At 38.7% G+C, this 19,175-nt stretch overlaps 1 protein-coding gene across 1 annotated transcript in view; it reads left to right on the top strand.

Annotated features, from left to right (window-relative positions):
* The window catches only part of Dnah6 (dynein axonemal heavy chain 6), a 278,870-nt gene that overhangs the window by 152,788 nt on the left and 106,907 nt on the right, over nt 1–19,175 (top strand). The window contains exons 41-44 of the mRNA XM_071601776.1: nt 9,020–9,151; nt 13,415–13,586; nt 17,562–17,708; nt 18,218–18,291. Coding sequence (XP_071457877.1) covers nt 9,020–9,151; nt 13,415–13,586; nt 17,562–17,708; nt 18,218–18,291 — 525 coding nt within the window. The remainder of the gene's footprint in view (nt 1–9,019; nt 9,152–13,414; nt 13,587–17,561; nt 17,709–18,217; nt 18,292–19,175) is intronic.

Consider the following 19,175-nt stretch of genomic DNA (forward strand, 5'->3'; position numbering starts at 1 on the left):
TCACATCCTCTTCTATGTAATTTTGTGTAACATTGAGGGTCTCCTACCATTTCCATATGCTTTCCCTTCTCTCTCCCTTTCTCTCCCCCGACTCGTCTTTGTTTAATGTTAATCTTTTCCTCATGCTCTTCCTCCCTGTTCTGTTCTTAGTTGCTCTCTTTATATCAAAGAAGATATTTGGCATTTGTTTTTTAAGGATTGGCTAGCTTCGCTTAGCATAATCTGCTCTAATGCCATCCATTTCCCTGCAAATTCTATGATTTTGTCATTTTTTATTGCTGCATAGTACTCCATTGTGTATAGATGCCACATTTTTTTTATCCATTCATCTATTGAAGGGCATCTAGGTTGGTTCCACAGTCTAGCTATTGTGAATTGTGCCACTATGATCATTGATGTGGCAGTATCCCTATAGTACGCTCTTTTAAGATCCTCAGGGAATAGTCCGAGGAGGGCGATAGCTGGGTCAAATGGTGGATCCATTCCCAGCTTTCCCAGGTATCTCCATACTGCTTTCCAAATTGGCTGCACCAATTTGCAGTCCCACCAGCAGTGTACAAGCGTACCCTTTTCCCCACATCCTCGCCAACACTTATTGTTGTTTGACTTCATAATGGCTGCCAATCTTACTGGAGTGAGATGGTATCTTAGGGTGGTTTTGATTTGCATTTCTCTGACTGCTAGAGATGGTGAGCATTTTTTCATGTACCTGTTGATTGATTGTATGTCCTCCTCTGTGAAGTGTCTGTTCAGGTCCTTGGCCCATTTGTTGATTGGGTTATTCGTTTTCTTATTGTTTAATTTTTTGAGTTCTTTCTATACTCTGGATATTAGGGCTCTATCTGAAGTGTGAGGAGTAAAGATTTGCTCCCAGGATGTAGGCTCCCTATTTACCTCTCTTATTGTTTCTTTTGCTGAGAAAAAAACTTTTTAGATTGAGTAAGTCCCATTTGTTGATTCTAGTTATTAACTCTTGTGCTATGGGTGTCCTATTGAGGAATTTGGAGCCCGACCCCACAGTATGTAGATCGTAGCCAACTTTTTCTTCTATCAGACGCCGTGTCTCTGATTTGATATCTAGCTCCTTGATCCATTTTGAGTTAACTTTTGTGCATGGCGAGAGAAAGGGATTCAGTTTCATTTTGTTGCAAATGGATTTCCAATTTTCCCAGCACCATTTGTTGAAGATGCTATCCTTCCTCCATTGCATGCTTTTAGCCCCTTAAGAAAGTTGTGATTTTGTGGATTGGTTTCTGTGTCCTCTATTCTGTACCATTGGTCCACCTGCCTGTTTTGGTACCAGTACCACGCTGTTTTTGTTACTATTGCTCTGTAGTACAGTTTGAACTCTGGTATCGCTATACCTCCAGATTCACACTTCCTGCTTAGAATTGCTTTTGCTATTCTGGGTATTTTGTTTTTCCATATGAATTTCATGATTGCTTTATCTATTTCTACAAGAAATGCCATTGGGATTTTAATTGGCATCGCATTGAACCTGTAAAGAACTTTGGGTAATATCGCCATTTTGATGATGTTAGTTCTGCCTATCCATGAACAGGGTACATTTTTCCATCTTCTAAGATCTTCTTCTATCTCTCTCTTTAGGATTCTGTAGTTTTCATTGTATAAATCTTTCACCTCTTTTGTTAGGTTGATTCCCAAGTATTTTATTTTCTTTGAGGATATTGTGAATGGAGTGGTTTTCCTCATTTCCATTTCAGAAGTTTTGTTGCTGATATACAGGAATGCCTTTGATTTATGCATGTTGATTTTATATCCTGCCACTTTGCTGAATTCATTTATTAACTCTAGCAGTTTCTTTGTAGACCCTTTTGGGTCTGTTAAATATATTATCATGTCATCCGCAAATAGCGATAATTTAAGTTCTTCTTTTCCTATATTTATGCCTTTAATTTCTTTTGTCTGTCTAATTGCTCTGGCTAGTATTTCAAGAACTAAATTGAATAGAAGTGGTGATAGAGGGCATCCCTGTCTTGGTCCAGATTTTAGAGGGAATGCCTTCAGTTTTTCTCCATTTAGGATGATGCTAGCCTGAGGTTTAGCATATATAGCTTTTACAATGTTGAGGTAAGTTCCTGTTATCCCTAGTTTTTCTAGTGTTTTGAACATAAAGGGATGCTGTACTTTGTCAAATGCTTTTTCTGCATCTATCGAGATGATCATATGGTTCTTGTCTTTAAGTCTATTGATGTGGTGAATAGTATTTATTGATTTCCGTATATTGAACCAGCCTTGCATCCCAGGGATGAATCCTACTTGATCATGGTGCACAATTTTTTTGATATGCTTTTGTATTTGATTCGCCAGGATTTTATTGAGAATTTTTGCATCCAAGTTCATTAGAGATATTGGTCTGTAGTTTTCTTTCTTTGTAGTGTCTTTGTCTGGTTTCGGGATCAGGGTGATGTTGGCCTCATAGAATGAATTTGGAAGAGCTCCTTCTTTTTCTATTTCTTGAAATAGCTTGAAAATTATTGGTATTAATTCTTCTTTGAAGGCTTTGTAAAACTCCACTGTATACCCATCCGGTCCAGGGCTTTTTTTGGTTGGTAGTCTTTTGATGGCTTCTTCAATTTCTTCCTTTGTTATTGGTCTGTTTAAATTGTGTGTGTCTTCCTGACTCAATCTGGGCAGATCGTATGACTTAAGAAATTTATCAAATCTTCACTATCTTCTATTTTATTGGAATATAGGTTTTCAAAATACTTTCTAATTATCTTCTGTATTTCTGTGGTGTCTGTTGTGATATTGCCTTTTTCATCCCGTATGTTAGTAATTTGAATTCTCTCTCTTCTTTTCTTCGTTAGCATGGCTAAGGGCCTGTCGATCTTATTTATTTTTTCAAAGAACCAACTTTTAGTTTTTTCAATTTTTTTCAATGTTTTTTTTTGTTTCAATTTCGTTGATTTCTGCTCTAATTTTAATTATTTCTTGTCTTCTACTACATTTGCTGTTATTTTGCTCTTCCTTTTCTAGGTTTTTGAGGTGTAGTGTGAGTTCATTTATTTGTTGGTTTTTTCTTTTTTTGAGGAAAGAACTCCAAGAAATGAATTTCCCTCTTAAAACTGCTTTCATTGTGTCCCATAGATTCCGGTATGTTGTGTCTGTATTGTCATTTGTCTCTATGAATTTTTTATCTCCTCCTTTATTTCTTCTGTAACCCATGGATCATTCAGTAACATATTGTTCGTTTTCCATGTGATGTAGGATTTTTCCTTCCTTCTTTTATCATTGATTTCCAGTTTCATTCCATTATGATCAGATATGGTACATGGTATTATCTCCACGCCCTTATATTTACTAAGAGTTGCCCTATGGCATAGTATATGGTCTATCTTTGAGTAGGATCCATGTGCTGCTGAGAAGAACGTATATCCACTTGATGATGATTGATATATTCTATATATGTCGGTTAAGTCTAGGTTATTGATTGTGCTATTGAGTTCAATAGTTTCTTTATTCAGCTTTTGTCTTGATGATCTGTCTAATGGTGAGAGCGGTGTGTTGAAGTCACCCATAATTATTGTGTTGTAGTCTATTTGACTCTTGAACTTGAGGAGAGTTTGTTTTATGAACGTTGCAGCTCCATTGTTTGGTGCATACAAATTGATAATTGTTATGTCTTGTTGGTGGATGGTTCCTTTTAACAGTATATAGTGTCCTTCTTCATCCCTTTTGATTAACTTAGGTTTGAAGTTGATTTTATTCGATATGAGTATGGCCACTCCTGCTTGCTTCCGAGGGCCATGTGAGTGGTATGATTTTTCCCAACTTTTCACCTTCAGCCTGTGTATGTATTTTCCTATCATATGAGTCTCCTGCAGGCAGCATATTGTTGGATTTGTTTTTTTGATCCAGGTTACTAGCCTATGTCTCTTGATTGGTGAGTTTAGGCCATTAACATTTAAGGTTACAATTGAAATATGATTTGTACTTCCAGTCATGTTTATTTATTTATTTATTTTAGTTTGGCTAGTTTTTACTTTCTGGTTATTTTCCTCCCCCTTTACTGAGATACCTCCTGCTATTAGTTTTGGGCTCTATTTTTCAATTCCTCTTCTTGTAGTATTTTGCTCAAAATGCTTTGCAGTGCTGGTTTTCTGGCTGTGAATTCTTTTAGCTTTTGTTTATCGTGAAAGATTTTAATTTCATTGTCAAATCTGAAGCTTAATTTTGCTGGATACAGTATTCTTGGTTGGAATCCATTATTTTTCAGCGTTTGAAATACATTGTTCCAGGATCTTCTCGCTTTCAAAGTCTGTGATGAAAAATCAGTCGTTAACCTAATTGGTTTACCCCTGAATGTAATCTGCCTCCTTTCTCTCATAGCTTTTAATATTCTCTCCTTGCTCTGTATGTTGGCTATCTTCATAATTATATGTCTTGGAGTTGGTCTATTACAGTTTTGAATGTTTGGGGTCCTGTAGGCTTCCAGGATTTGGCAATCCATTCCATCTTTCATCTCTTGGAAGTTTTCTAGAATTATTTCATTTAATAGGTTGTCCATTCCTTTGGTTTGATTCTCTGTGCCTTCTTCTATCCCGATGACTCTCAGATTTGGTTTTTTTATGACATCCCATATCTCTTGAATAGATTGCTCGTGGGATTTAAGCATCTTTTCTGTGTTGACTATATTCTTTTCAAGTTGATAAACTTTGTCTTCATTATCTGATGTTCTGACTTCTACTTCATCTAGTCTATTTGTAATATTCTTGTTTGAGTTTTTAATTTGGTTTATAGTTTCCTGCATTTCTAGGATTACTGTTTGATTTTTTTTTAAGATCTCTATCTCCTGGTAAAGCTCGTTCTTTGCCATTTGAATTTGTTTAATTAATTTTCAAAATATACTTTTATTGCTTGGACTTGCTGTCTCATGTCTTCTCTAATATTCCTTTCCATCTGAGTTAGGTATGCCTTGAGTTCTTTCCCTATCCCTGTTTCTGATGCTTCTAGGTCCTCCTGTAGATTTAAGTTGTCCTGCATTGTTTGTAATCCTTTTTTCCCTTGTTTTTTCATGATGTTCACGCTACTTTCCAGTTCTATTTGATTGCTGTGTTTCTGCTCTCTTCTATAAATTTGTTTTGGTTTTTTATATCTCTGTTATCTCTCTTTTGTGCTGGTAGAATATGCTTGCTAAAGTGGATTCCGCTGAGAAGGAATTCCGATGGCCGAGCTCCAGTGACGTCACCTCCCTGCTATGGCGGGCCCCAGGCTCCTTACTGGGGTGTCCGAATGGAGGGGTGGGACTGGACTGTCTCTGGTTGGTTTCAGCTCCCGGACGCCAGCGGCCGGGCGGTCTCCAGCCGCCCAGTCACGCGGTCAGCGGGTGGGCTGTCGCTGGCGGGCGGGTGATCTATAGCCGTCCAGTCGCGGGGTCAGTCGCCAGCAGGCGGGCGGTTTCCAGCCGCCCAGTCGCGCAGGCAGTGGGTGGATGATCGGTCGCCTGTGGGCGTGCGGTCTTCAGCTGCCTAGTCGCACAGGCAGCGGGCTGGCTGTCGCCGGCGGGCGGGCGATGTCTAGCCGCCCAGTCGCAGGGGCAATGGGCCGGCTGTCGCAGGCGGGCGGGCGGTCCCCAGCTGCCCAGTCGTGCGGGCAGCCGGCGGGCGATTGGTCGCCGGCGGGCGTGCGGTTTCCAGCTGCTCAGTCGCAGGGGCAATGGGCCAGCTGTCGCTGGTGGGCGGGCCATCTCTAGCCACCCAGTCGCAGAGGCAATGGGCCAGCTGTTGCTGATGGGCGGGCAATCTCTAGCTGCCCAGTCGCGAGGGCCTGGCCTCTAGTCCCCTGGTTTCTCCTGCTAGTCCTGGTTTCTCCTGCTAGACCAGATTTCCCCTGAGTGATGCCTCTCGGCAGTTCAAACTGTACGCTGGGCCTGCCGTTTGCTGGGCTTGGAGGGTGGCTATTGAGAACCCCCCGGCACTCTATTGTTTTGATTTTTTCCGCTTGCCTCTCCCCCTGCGCTGGCAATACAGGTTTCATTTTCCCCGCTGATGGGAGGGGGAGTTGAAGGTCGGGTGTCTCTAGTTTTCCCCGTGTCTTTATGCAGGCTTGCTCTGATAATCCCTCCCCTGGAGAGCCTAGGAGAGATTTTATGCGTCCCCGCTGTATGGGAGATGAGCTGAGTAACACGAACCTGTTTTATTGTTGCAATCTGTTGGAGAGTGGCGGTGGTTACTTCAGCTCTCCAAGATGGTGGCCGCTGGTTTCCTTGGTGGAGTTTCCGTTGTGGGGGATAGAGCTGTCCCGCTTCCTTCCCCGTCTGAAATCCCGAACTCAGCCCGGGGCTTCGTGAGTGCTCAGGCGGCAGGATTCCACAGAATCTGCAGGAATCTCCCTGCTTGCTGGTCGCTTCTCGGCGCCGCCGTCTGTAGCCGCGGGGCGGGCCACACGGATCAGTCAGCCGGGATCTCCGGTCGCACAGTTGGCTCGTGTATGAGACTCAATTACCGGACCTCTGTGCTGGAAATCCTTCCTCTAGGTTTCGGTGCACCCCCATTTTGCTGTAAGTTCCTAACAAGATAGTTTTTTGTCCTTCTAACTCGTTATTCACCCGCGCAGTGGCGCGGTACATGGGGTGTGATGCACTCTATTCGCGGCCATCTTCTTTTTCTCATCTCTTAACAACTGATATCCCTGCTAATCTTAGCAAATGTTTTCTCATCCACATTCTTTCAGATTTTTTTCTTTACTCCTTCCCTGATCAAGCTACACATTTTCAAATCTTTCCATCGTTTCCTTTTGCCCTTGAATTGCACTAAAAACAGCCTTAAATAGTCCTTCTATATATTACTTAGAATATTCTCCACCAGTTTTTCATCATTCTTAAATTTGGCCTGCCATAAAACTCTGGGACATAGACATAGTTCAGCCAAATTTTTTGCAATGATGACTTTTACTCAGATTTTCAATAGGATCATCATTTTCATCTGAGACTATTTCCCTGTCTCCTCATTTCTTGAGCCCTCACAAGAATCACCTATCATGCTCCATTTACAGAACTCTGAGTTTTTCTAGTCAACTTCTCCAACTTTTTTGCCTCTACTCATTATTCAATCCCAAAGCTGATTGCACATTTTCAGATATTCATTATTGGCAGCAGTCTCACTTCTTGGTACTAATTTTCAGTGTTTGGCCATTTTATGTTGCTAATAACACTATAACACTGATAGTAAGTTATAAATAAAAATAATTAGTTTTGGCTTATGATTTGGGTCCCTAATTGAGTGGTTTCCTCTGTGATAGCTTCTTGCTTCAGAGTACTGGGCAGTGCAAAGCATCACATAACAAGACACAGAGAACATGTGTGTGTATCTTCTTGCCTCCCTGTTCTTATAAAGTCACCAGTATTCAAAAGGGAAGGTTTCACCCTGATGATTTTATCTAATCTTCATCATCCCCCAATGTCTTACCCTAAATACCATAGTTGTATTAAGTTTCCATTCTCTTAATACCTCAAAATGGGGATTAAACCCCAACATGAGTTATGGATCAAACCATATTAAAATCATAACAATGGACTGCCCTCTGTGTTCAAATCTCTTCTTATAAGAACACCAATTATATTGGAGTAGGGCTCATCCTAATTATATCATTTTATTTTCATCATCTTTGTGTACCCTATCTCTAAATATGGTCACATTCTAAGGTACTGAGAATTAGGATTTCAGCATATTATTTGGGGCTAGAAGACATAATTCAGCCTACAACAAGGCCTTGGTATTTCTTAAATGTGTAATACAATTCATTCAATTTATATTGAGTTCTTGCCATGGTTGAGTCGGGAAATTCAAAGGCAAATAAGACTGTCCTCACCCCCAAGAGAATTCAGCTTTGGAAAATGGGCAGATATTTACAGTCCAGGGCAAAAGACATGGGAGAGACAGCGGTTTGGATTGAGGATGAGAGAAGCCTTCCCAAAAGAGGAGATCTTGGAGTTGGGTTTTATAGTCAGAGCAAGTCAGAGCAAAGAAAGGCATCATTTTATACCTCAGAAGCAGGGAATGTGGGATATCATAGTGGTATGAAATGTGAGCCCCAAAGCAGCAGGAGATACAAAAGTCACATCCCAGAAGGTTCTGGCCCCATGATGAGGAATATAGATTTGTCCTGTATATGATAGCGAGTCTTGAGGAAAATGATATAGGGAAGGGATGGGCTAGAGAGGAAGTAAGACCAGAGGAACTACAGTACTAATAGCAGAAGAGATGAGGGTCAGGTCCTCAATGTGATGATGAAGTGTACAACCAGCAGGTTTTAGGAGGAAGATCAGCAGGACTCAGAGGGAGAAAGGCAGCTTAGGTTGACTGCCTTTCTGTTCTGGAAAGTGGGCATGTCTAGAGTGACTTGCCTTTTACCCACAAAAGCAAATTATACCAAGCACTGTTCTCAGTGGCTCCCATTTAATCCTCCCAGCATCCTTATAAGATAGGTTATTAAGATAGTATAATAGAGTTATTCACCCAAGGGGAAAGAAGACACAGCCCAAATTCTAGAATTTTCCTCTAACATATAGGCTATTCACTATACATATTTCTATAATAACTTATGTCTTTTCATCTCCATGGCCATTTTCTAAAGACAAGCCCACTCTCTTCTGGAATATTGAAATCAACACTGTCCATCTCATAGGGATATTGGGAGATTTAAACTGGCACAGTTGCTGGTCTTCACATACTTATACTCTGTTCCCCAGTCTGCAGACATCCCGAATAACCTTTTCAAAATGCAGCTCTGCTACTGCCAATTCCTTGTTTGATCTTAAAAATGTATTTAACAATCCAGGACTTTGGGTTTTATTTTCATACATGAAATGAGAATAAGAACAGTGACCTCCTGAGGTGGCCATGAGGATTAAATCATTTAATGTGTACAAAAATTTTATGCAATTCTGGCTCATGGCAGGTCCTCAGAAAATTCTGGTTCTTTGTCTGCTATTGGGAAGGGCATATCTCATCTCTTTCTGTGGCTAGGTGACCCAAGTGAATTTCTCTCTCTGTAGGATGTAACAATCGTATCAGCATGTGCACCTCCAGGAGGTGGTCGCAATCCTGTGACCCCTCGTTTCATCCGACACTTCAGCATGCTGTGCCTCCCGATGCCCTCAGAGCACAGTCTGAAACATATTTTTTATGTGAGTATGAATTTAAACTTAGACAAGAGGAGAAAAATAAAACATATCCTTAGGCTCCCACAAAGTGACCTACCATATTTATAGGGAGCCCATATTTCTAGGGACCTTTTTTGGATCAGAAAACTAGTAGCTATGGACACCTGGAGAATAGTTAGAAGATGTTTGAATCTCTGCCTTCTGTGTTTACAGCCTCAGAGATAAGTTTTAGTAATGCAAAATAATTGTCCAAACATGACTTCTACCCATAAGGAAGGTTATGTCTTAGGCTTCTGTCCCTTAGCACTCTACACAGTTAGCAGGTCTGCCTACTGGCTAGCTCTCACTTGAATGCACATTTCAGACCTTACCTTCAAGTATATAAGAGTGCATTTGCATCAAATGCAGCACATGACACCCTAGAATGCTAGGGTGGTCAAGCTCAACACACTAAGAATTCATCACTTCTCCCACTGCCACTACTAACAATAACCCATATTCCTGGGTGGAAACCAGTACTCTTTTCCCTATAGGGTTACTTCCTTGTCTTTTAAGTGGATAAAATAATGGTACCTAACCTGCACGTATTCAACAGAAATGTTCAATAAATATGAAATCTTATATTGAACAGAATGATGAGAGAACATAAAGCAGCATGACTACAGCGTGCCATAACCAACAAGCCAAGGGCCTAGAGAAGATAGATTGTAAGCTGGGTCTTGGAGAAAGATGGGAATTATCAAGGAGGAAGAGATCCCAGGAACAGATGGTACTTAGGTGAATGCAATCACAGAAGCAGGAAACAGAAAATGGGCATGCAGGTCAAATAAGACAGTTTAGGTGACTAGTCTGGAGAAACTGACTGTCAGTAATTGTTGATGCCAGAATTATGTGAGCCTCTACATTTACCAGCATAGGCCTCTTCTTCCAATGGAGACTGTCTTAGAGGAGAAAAGGGAGAAGAGCCAGCAAGTATATTCTTTAGAACATGCAGATGATTTTTTTATTCACACTGACATAGCTTACATTCATGGGAAGTTATTTTTAATTTGAATTTAATTTTTATATTTGAATTAATTCCAGTAAGTTAAAAGCCTTTGCCAAATTGATAGGTAAAAGTTTTTGGAGAATCTTTAGACTATGAAAGGATGGGAACTTATTGCTTATAATTAACATATCTAAACAAATATGCCCCTCATGAAAACATCATCCAGCAAGAACATCACAGCTGAAAACAGACTGGGATGAAGCTGCTGCTTCTCACTGAGACTTACAGATTTATAATTAAAACTCATACCTGGTGTGGGTAGAAATAGAAAGAGATTCTGGGAAATACTGGCAGGGACTGGATTTAGATAGGACACATACTTCCCTCCTTACCAAAGCAAGATATTTTACTTGTAGGAAAAAGGGACTTGCTATAGGCCCATGGATCTCAAACTTTAATCACAATCTGTCTAAATTAGACCCAAGAGTTCACAGCCATCGCTCCCTATCCTTTGTCATTGAATGACAGTAGAAGGACCTGGGATTAGCCAAGAACTTAAGAACAGGACAATAAATAAGTTAAATTTATTAGCAACATATATAATAAAAATTGATTTATTTCTGTATAAAAGAGGTCTATGGGTCTAAATAGTATATACATATGCTATATATAAAAGTTTATAATTTGTAATGTAATATATATAATGTTTTTAATTGCCTATTATTTTTAAGCAATGATATTAAAGTGCTTTCTTTAATTCTCTTTTGTAAGTTTGTTGAATGCTGCATATATGCAGGGGGCATATCACTAATGATAGGTCAAGATTTGCACAGATTTTGAGCCACATTCACATACGCTTGAGTGTCTATTTATTGGAAGTTTTTATGCTAGAATAAGTGTCCCTAGATATTATAAGGGTAAACTAAACAATACACAAGTTAAATTGATGAAATTGCCACTAAATTAAATGTCATTTGTAGTTAGAAAGACTTAACAGTGGTATATCAGTCAGTTTTACATCACTATGACCAAAATACCTGACCAGAATATCTTAGAGGAGGAAAAGTTTATTTTGGTTCATAATTCCAGAGGTTTCAGTCCATTGATAGCAGACTCTATTTCTGTGGGCCTGGGGTAATGCAGAACATGATAGACAAACGGCAAGACAGAGGAAAGTTGCTCAACTTCTGGCAACCCAGAAGCAGAGAGAAAGTGAGGTGCCAGACAAAACAGAAACCCCAAAGGCATGCCTGTAGTGACCTACTTCCTCTAGCCATACCCCACCTCTTTACAGTTACTACCCAGTATAGTGATATTATTAATCCATCAAACGGATTAATCCACTGATTGGGTTGTTACAGCTCTTATAATCTAATCATTTCACCTCTGATCATTGCTACATTGTCTCCTAAGCTTTTGGCAGACACCTTATATTCAAACCATAACAAGCATTTTAAAACAAATTCATAACAAGTAATTGAAATCTATGATCAGTTCTATAAAATACTAATAATATCCTCATACCAAAGCTTCCTTCCTCAACTGTGAGAACTATGGCTCTATTTTGTGTGCATATCCTTAATAGGAGCTCTACAAAACTGTCAAGCAAGTCGTGTAAACCACAAGTAGAATACCAAGCTATGGTTTTCAATAACTTCTATAGTAACCTGCTACTTTTAATTTATGAATACCAGTTTAATAGCTAGAAGTTCACTCATTAAAAATGTTTGTTGAGCACTTATCATGTGTCAGATGGCAGTGTATTATTTTGAACAAAACAGATATCATGTCTGTCCTCATGGGTCTTCCATCATGGAGAAAGATAATTTAAAAAATGAATGAAATATACAGATAAATATAGTTACTAATATATATGTTAAAAATTGTGTGATAGAGAACAGATAGACTGAAACTTTTCTCGTATTTGTAATGTAAATTTCATTTGTATATATATACATATATTCCAATTTGTCTATTCTCCATTACACACATACAGCTGCATATTATCACCAAATTTAAAGATTGGGTTTGGGATGCTTCTACTCAAAACACTGGCCATGTGGAGAATGGTAAACTCATTTGGGATTCACAAGGGAAATACCTCAAAAAGACAGATAGTCCTTTTAAACTACTGAAACTAATATTCAGCAAGAAGCACTGAACTTTGGTTTATTTTTAACTATCTCATATATGAGGCCCAAATATTAAATCATAAGAAATCATTCATAACCATTAATTTGCATTCTGAAAGCTTCTCTTGTGAGTAACTTCAAGATTAATGGTGATGGAAATTTATCTATTTAAAACCTATAATGGCTTTCCTGAGCAACTGTGGGTTAGAGACTAGTTAGGCTTTCATACTGTGGCAATTTATGTGTGAGAAAGTCAGAGAGACTGATAGAAGAACTTATTTTAAATTGGGTGGTCAGGGAAAGCCTCTCTGAAGAGATGACATGGAACCAAAAATATGAAGGTTGAGAAAGCACCTGCAAGAGAGAGCCATGTGGAGTGGGTATTGGGAGGGAGGTACGGCAAGTGTGGAAACCTAAGGGAGGAAGGAGTATGGGCTGTTAAAGCCAGTGAGCAATAGGGACAGAGGAGTAAAATAGGAAGGTTGGGGGATACTGAACATCAGAAGATGGTATTTGTATCATTAAAGAGAGAGGAAAGTAGAAGTGAAGAGGCCAATGAGAAGGGAAGGAGTCCAGATGGAAAAGAAAAAGGTACAATGGGGTGGTGTCATTAAAAACTGAAGGACACAGATTCAAGAAATGAATTCAAGATTGTAGGGGGAGAATCAGGGAGGTTTTAAAATGGACTTCCAAGCTCCTGATCTGAGTGAACCAGGGCAAGGCCGCTTACCGAGGTGGGGATGAGAGGCAGGGGAGTCTATACAAGTCACACTTTAAATACACATGAAAATGAAACCTATGGGCTTGCTGGTCATTCACCCATAAAAATGAGAGAGAAGACAGTTCATTTCCAGATGAGTTTATTTCTTCAGTGAAGACCCTCTGGACTCACAGTGAGCAGAAGTCTAAATTACCTGAGAGTAGGGTCGTGGTAAATTCAAAAAGATTTTTATGAATGTTGCTCAAGCAGCCCAGTCACAGAAGACGAAAATGGGCCCCTTCTTGGGATCAAATTCTGAAATGAATGGAAGAACTTTGACATTCACGTGTCTTTGTGTTAGAATTTGGTTTTCTAGTTATTATTAGAAAACAGGATCATATCTAGAGTAATTTGAAAAATAAATATTTAATTTAAAAAACATAACCCTCTCATGTTTCTGGTTCCAGGCCATCTTAAATGGCTTCCTACTTGACTTTCCACAAGCTGTAAAGCAAACCGCATCAAGCATCGTAGAAGCTTCAGTTGAGATTTATAACAGAATGAGTATTGATCTCCTGCCAACACCAGCAAAGTCCCACTATGTCTTTAATTTGAGGGATTTATCCAAATGTGTGCAAGGTAGTGTATTAAACCCTCACTCTCTGATTTGCACCCTCCCTTCATGTTCTTTGGCATAAACTCTCTTATTAAAATCGTGTGTACCCAAGTGTCTGTGACTCACCTAGAAATCCCATAGCATGTCCTCATACAGGTCACCCTTCACCCCCACCCCAGGCTGAAAACTTTACAGCTTTTTCAAACCACCAATATCTCTCCAATTTCTCCCTCCCAACTCATGATCTTTTACTGGAAAAAAAAATGGAAACAATCAGACCAGAGCTGCCTCATCTTCCAAATCTCTCAGACAACCTGCATCTTCCTTCCCTGTGCTGAGCTGCCCCTGTTCGTATCAGGTGCCACCCTCTGACACTGAATCTTATCCCCTCTTGCAGGATTTTGCTCTTAAAATTTTCATTTTGCTCTTATAAATTTCTTATCTATTGGGTCATTCCTAACAATATTGCAAAACAAAAAAACCCTGCTATCATACTTCTTATCTTAAAAATTTAATTTTCCTTAGGCTCCATTTATCCTTGATATCATCCCTTTATTTATTTTCTCCTTTTAGAAAGACTCCTCAAAAAACGGTCTCACTTCACTATCCCACTTACTCCCTCTAGGTAATTTATGCCAATCAAAATTTCATACCTGCCACTGTACTAAACTGCTCGTCCCAAGTTTACCTTGGTATCTAGTCAAATCCATGGGTTGATGAACCTTCAGCACAACTCACCCATTCCTTCCCAGTGTTCTAGGGTACATGCTCGCATGTGTTGCCTCCTCTCATTGCCTACTGCTGCTAGTCTGTTTTGATGGCTGTTCCTCCTCTTCCCTTCCTCAAGATGATGGGGCCTCAGGACTCTATCTTCCATCCACTTTATAGTCTAGTCTCAGTCAATCCTGTGGTGTTATACTATCTGTTCAGAGGTAGTGTTCAATTGCTTGCCTTCAGTGTCAACCTCTCCTGGGCATGTCTGATTTGCACATCCAACGTCCTTCTCGATGCCCTCTCTCAGCTATCCATGTGGGCTTCTTTAACCTGGCATGTCAAAACTATATTCCTGATTTATCCCTCTACCTCTGGACATGTGTGTCCCTGTCCCAGAGAGACTGCCATTTGTTTTAGCCATAAGCCTCTATAATTCCAAGACAATATATGAACAATCCTGACAGGTTTACCTTCAAAATATATCCCAAATCTAGCCACTAGTCTTCTAGTGAGGACTCCATCTACTTCATACTATCCCAAACTACCATCACCTTTCACCAAGATTTCTAATAGGAAAAGCCTCCTCTCTAATCTGCCTCCAATCTATATGCTTACCTTCCCTATCATGAACCCAGATCTGCCTTCTGCACAGCAGCCAGCTGTATGCCTTATTCAGACTCTCCTCAGGCTGCTTCCCTAGACCTGCCATGTGGCTGAGTTTCTATTAATCTGGACCAAGGCCTCCTTTCTGCCTTTCTTGCCTCCCATTTTCCTCCTTATGGTTGCCAGTTCTTTGCCACTCCTGAAACTGGGTCTGCCTAGAGCCTCTGAACTGCTCTTGGAATGCTCTTATCCCAGATATTCACATGGATCACTTTCCTTGCCTTAACGTTACTTCCTCAGCCAAAGCTTCCCCTTCTATATTCCTTTACAGCAAGTATTACCTGAGATTATATCCTAGATATTTGTCTGCATATGTGTTAAAGTTTGTGGAGACACTAGGATGTCGGCTCCTTGAGGACTCTTTATGTAGTTTATCACTGCATTCCAAGGCCTGGAATTGTGCCTGGCACTGAGTGAAAGAATGAAATGAACAAGTGAGTGTCAGAGAAGGTCAGAACTTAAAGAATGTGTTTACAATTCCCAGATAAAGACCCTCCCCTTATTTTGTGCACAAGAACTCTTAATTCTTAGTTGCCCCATGATCTGCTTTGTCTCTTCACTTTCTATCCAATGTCCTTTGTTCTATACCACTAATATTTTTTCTCAACAAGGATCCAAATAAACTTAAGTAACTTTGTTTTGAATATCTGCTAAGTAGACTAAGTGAAAGCTATAAAGTACTTTTTTACAAAGCAATATCTGGACTCTCTGAAATCCAGTTCCCTTTTCTGAGTTCATCAAAATCTAATTCATTACCTTTTGTGCATTAATAAAGCTGAGAATGAACTATAAGACAATGGCCCAAGACAGAAGCTGAGGCTTGGCTTTAAAAACCCTGACAACCCTGCCAGTTCTCTCCACAGATTCCTGATCTTTCCAACTCTCATTTGCATGAGACTCATGTGACTATTTTATTTTTTTCTCTATTCCAGATAATTTTTGAAGTGGGCATATTAAAACCATCCTTACCACAGGATAACATAACTTGTTTTCTTCCTCCTCCCCTAAAAAATCTTCCCCTTTATATTAGCAGTTTTATCCAGGGGTTTACAAACCCATTTTTTCCCCCAGAAAATTGTGGAATGTGGCTTTGTTTCTTTGGTGAACTTCTTCAAACTCACTTTCTCTGGTCCTCAGACGTTGTCTAATCTAGTCATTTATTTATTGGCCTCCCTTATTGCCTTTCTATTCTGTTTTGTAGATAACTTCTGAGCTTCAAAATTTACGGCTCATTTTATCTCCAGTGATCGTACATCAAAGTATCCAGAAATTTCCAATTTTTAATATTTTTCTGCTTATTCTCATTAAAATGTCCTAGAAATTCCCTTATTTCTATAAATATTAACTGAAAATTATTAAAACTTTAAGCACTTCAAGAAATACACATGTCAAACACACACAAACTTTAGATGCAAAGAATTTAAATAGAGAATTATTATCTCCAGAAATTCCTTGTATTGCAAGGCAATGTGGACAGTACTTACTATGTTATGTGTGGTACACACTCTGGTGCAACTGTGTACATGGTATATTGTGTCCTTGCCTCATCTGCACAGTGAGAGAAACCCTATGTGAGGGGTCTCCATGCAGAAACATTTCCAGACAGTGCTATATATCACTGCTTTTGTGGTAACTAAGTGTACTCAGAGTCATTTGAGTAGCAGCTATTAGCATTTGGTGAGAATTTAACATTGGGGAAGAAAGAGGGAATTGATGTTTTGAAAACAGTATAAACATCATGATAAAAGTTTGATAAGGTTGATAACGTTGGCTTTTGGGGACTGGCTTATTTCACTTAGCATGATAGTCTCCAGATCCAACAATTTACTGACAAATGCCATAAATTCATTATTCTTTATGGCTGAGTAATACTCCATTGCATATATATATTACAATTTCTTCATCCATTCATCTGTTGAAGGGCACCTAGGTTGGTTCCATAGCTTAACTATTGTGGATTGAGCTGCTATAAATATTGATGTGGCTGCATCACTGCAGTGAGCTGATTTTAAATGCTTTGGATGTATACCGAGCAATGGGATAGCTGGGTCAAATGGTGGCTCTATTTCAAGTTTTTTTGAGGAACCTCCATAATGCTTTCCAGTAGATTAGACAATGGGGAATGGAGGGTAGGGAGGAGGAATAGGAAAAGGAAATCTGACACAATTATCCTATGTAAATATATGAAAACAACACAGTGAATCACACCATTATGTATATCCACAAGAATGGGATCCTAACTAGAATAAGATATATTCCATGCTCATAATTATATATCAAAATGAATTCTCCTGACATGTATAACTAAAAATAACCAATAAGTAAATTTTAAGAAGAAAGAAATATAACCTTTCTCATTTGGCGTACTGCCCACTGCACACATGTTGAGTTAAAGAAAGAAATGGGGAAAAGGAAAAAAAAAATTGTTGTCACATAGCATATCCCAGTTTTGCTTCCAAGAAAATGAGTTCACCATTATTATATGTATGTATCCACTGGGGAAGCATTCATTTCTGCTAATGTTTGGGTAAATTTGGACTTCAGGATTTCCTAGTTAATTAAACTATTATTAGAGATTCCACAAATGTAGAATTTTCTTTTTTTTTCTTCTTACAAAACAGGCATCCTCCAGTGTGACTCAGGAACAATAAGAGAAGAAATGCAGATATTTAGACTCTTTTGCCATGAAAGTCAAAGAGTCTTCCATGATCGTTTGATTAATAATGAAGATAAACACTATTTCTACGTTATTTTAACAGAAATGGCCAGTAAATATAAATCTTTATTTTGCTATTCTTTTTTAGCAGAAAAGCAATTTGATTTTTATAAATGAAAATTAAAATGGATTTATGAATTTTAGGTACTCATGAGAAAACATTATTTGATAACTCAAGCATATGAAAATATTCTAAAATAATTTTATTGAAATTAAGGAAGGGCTACTCTATTTAATTCAGTAGAGACTTTTTAAGTATAGAAAGGAAAGTAAGAGAAACAGTATTTTGTCTGATAAGATGCCAGGATAATTATAAAGTACTTCTTAATAAATATCCAATATTTATTATTTAGCAAAAGTTATTTTAAAAGTTATTATATATTCTTAATCTTAAATCTGGGAAATGATCAAACAAACTAAAGTGACATGATGTTGATGTTGACATTCACACTAATTAAGACTTTCAGTTTAATGATAGCTGATATTATTTTATATATCTTTTTATTAAAATACTACATTCAAGCTTTTCATTATATCAAAATTGTTTTTGCTTTTTAACAGACAAACATTTTGGCATTGCAATAGGCCTGGAATATTTTTTGGTTAAGCCCATCATATTTGGAGATTTCATTAAGGCAAGTATATTGTATTGTATTGAATACATTTGAAGGTTATAAAGCATTCACTATTTTCAATTCAGATTCATGTTCTGTAAGAACTTTACATCTATGAAGATCAAATATCTAGGCCAAGTGTGGACAAATTATGGTCCCCATAAGTCAAATCCATCTGCTGCCTATTTCTGTAGACAGAGTTTTATCAGAACACAGTCATAGCTGCTTGTTTGTGTACACTTTATATGAACCTTTTATACATTGTGAGCAAAGTGCAGTAGAAGCCACAGAAACCAGAAGACCTGTGACCCTTTAAAGAAAAAGTTTGCTGACCTTTGATCTACCTATGTTCTTTTGTTAATAGTTTGAATTAGAGAGTCATTAGATAATTTGATGTGGAGGAAAGTAGGGAAGCTTAGTCTCAACTGGAATCTTAGGAAACTTAATCAGTCTCAGAACTGGAATCCCTATTGAATTCTATGAAGCTGTTCAGCCCTACTTAAATGCTTTCAGTGATGGAAGGTAGATTAGTTAACAGAATTGTCCTATTATTCCAGGGCTACCTGTTTAGTAGCAAAATTTCCCTTGTACTAACTTCCTTTATTTCCTTATAAGCTTCTCAAGTCTATCCCCCCATGTACAAATAATATTTATACTTGTTCCTGATTTTGCCCATTGGACCTTCCTAAAATATATATTCCATCTAACCACCCCACCTTCCTTGACAGACAGCCATTTTCTTTTACCAAGTTGATTCTTGATCAGGTAACACATTCTCAGTGTCTCTCCAAGAGGGCACTGTTCTCCCTAAGTCCCCAGCTTTCTATGGAGACCTAGATACATAGCATGCTTCAATTAATACTGGTTCAACAATGAACAAGCTCTTTATATTATGTGTCCATTAC

This window comes from Marmota flaviventris, chromosome 14, assembly GCF_047511675.1.
Source record: "Marmota flaviventris isolate mMarFla1 chromosome 14, mMarFla1.hap1, whole genome shotgun sequence".
NCBI lineage: Eukaryota > Metazoa > Chordata > Mammalia > Rodentia > Sciuridae > Marmota > Marmota flaviventris.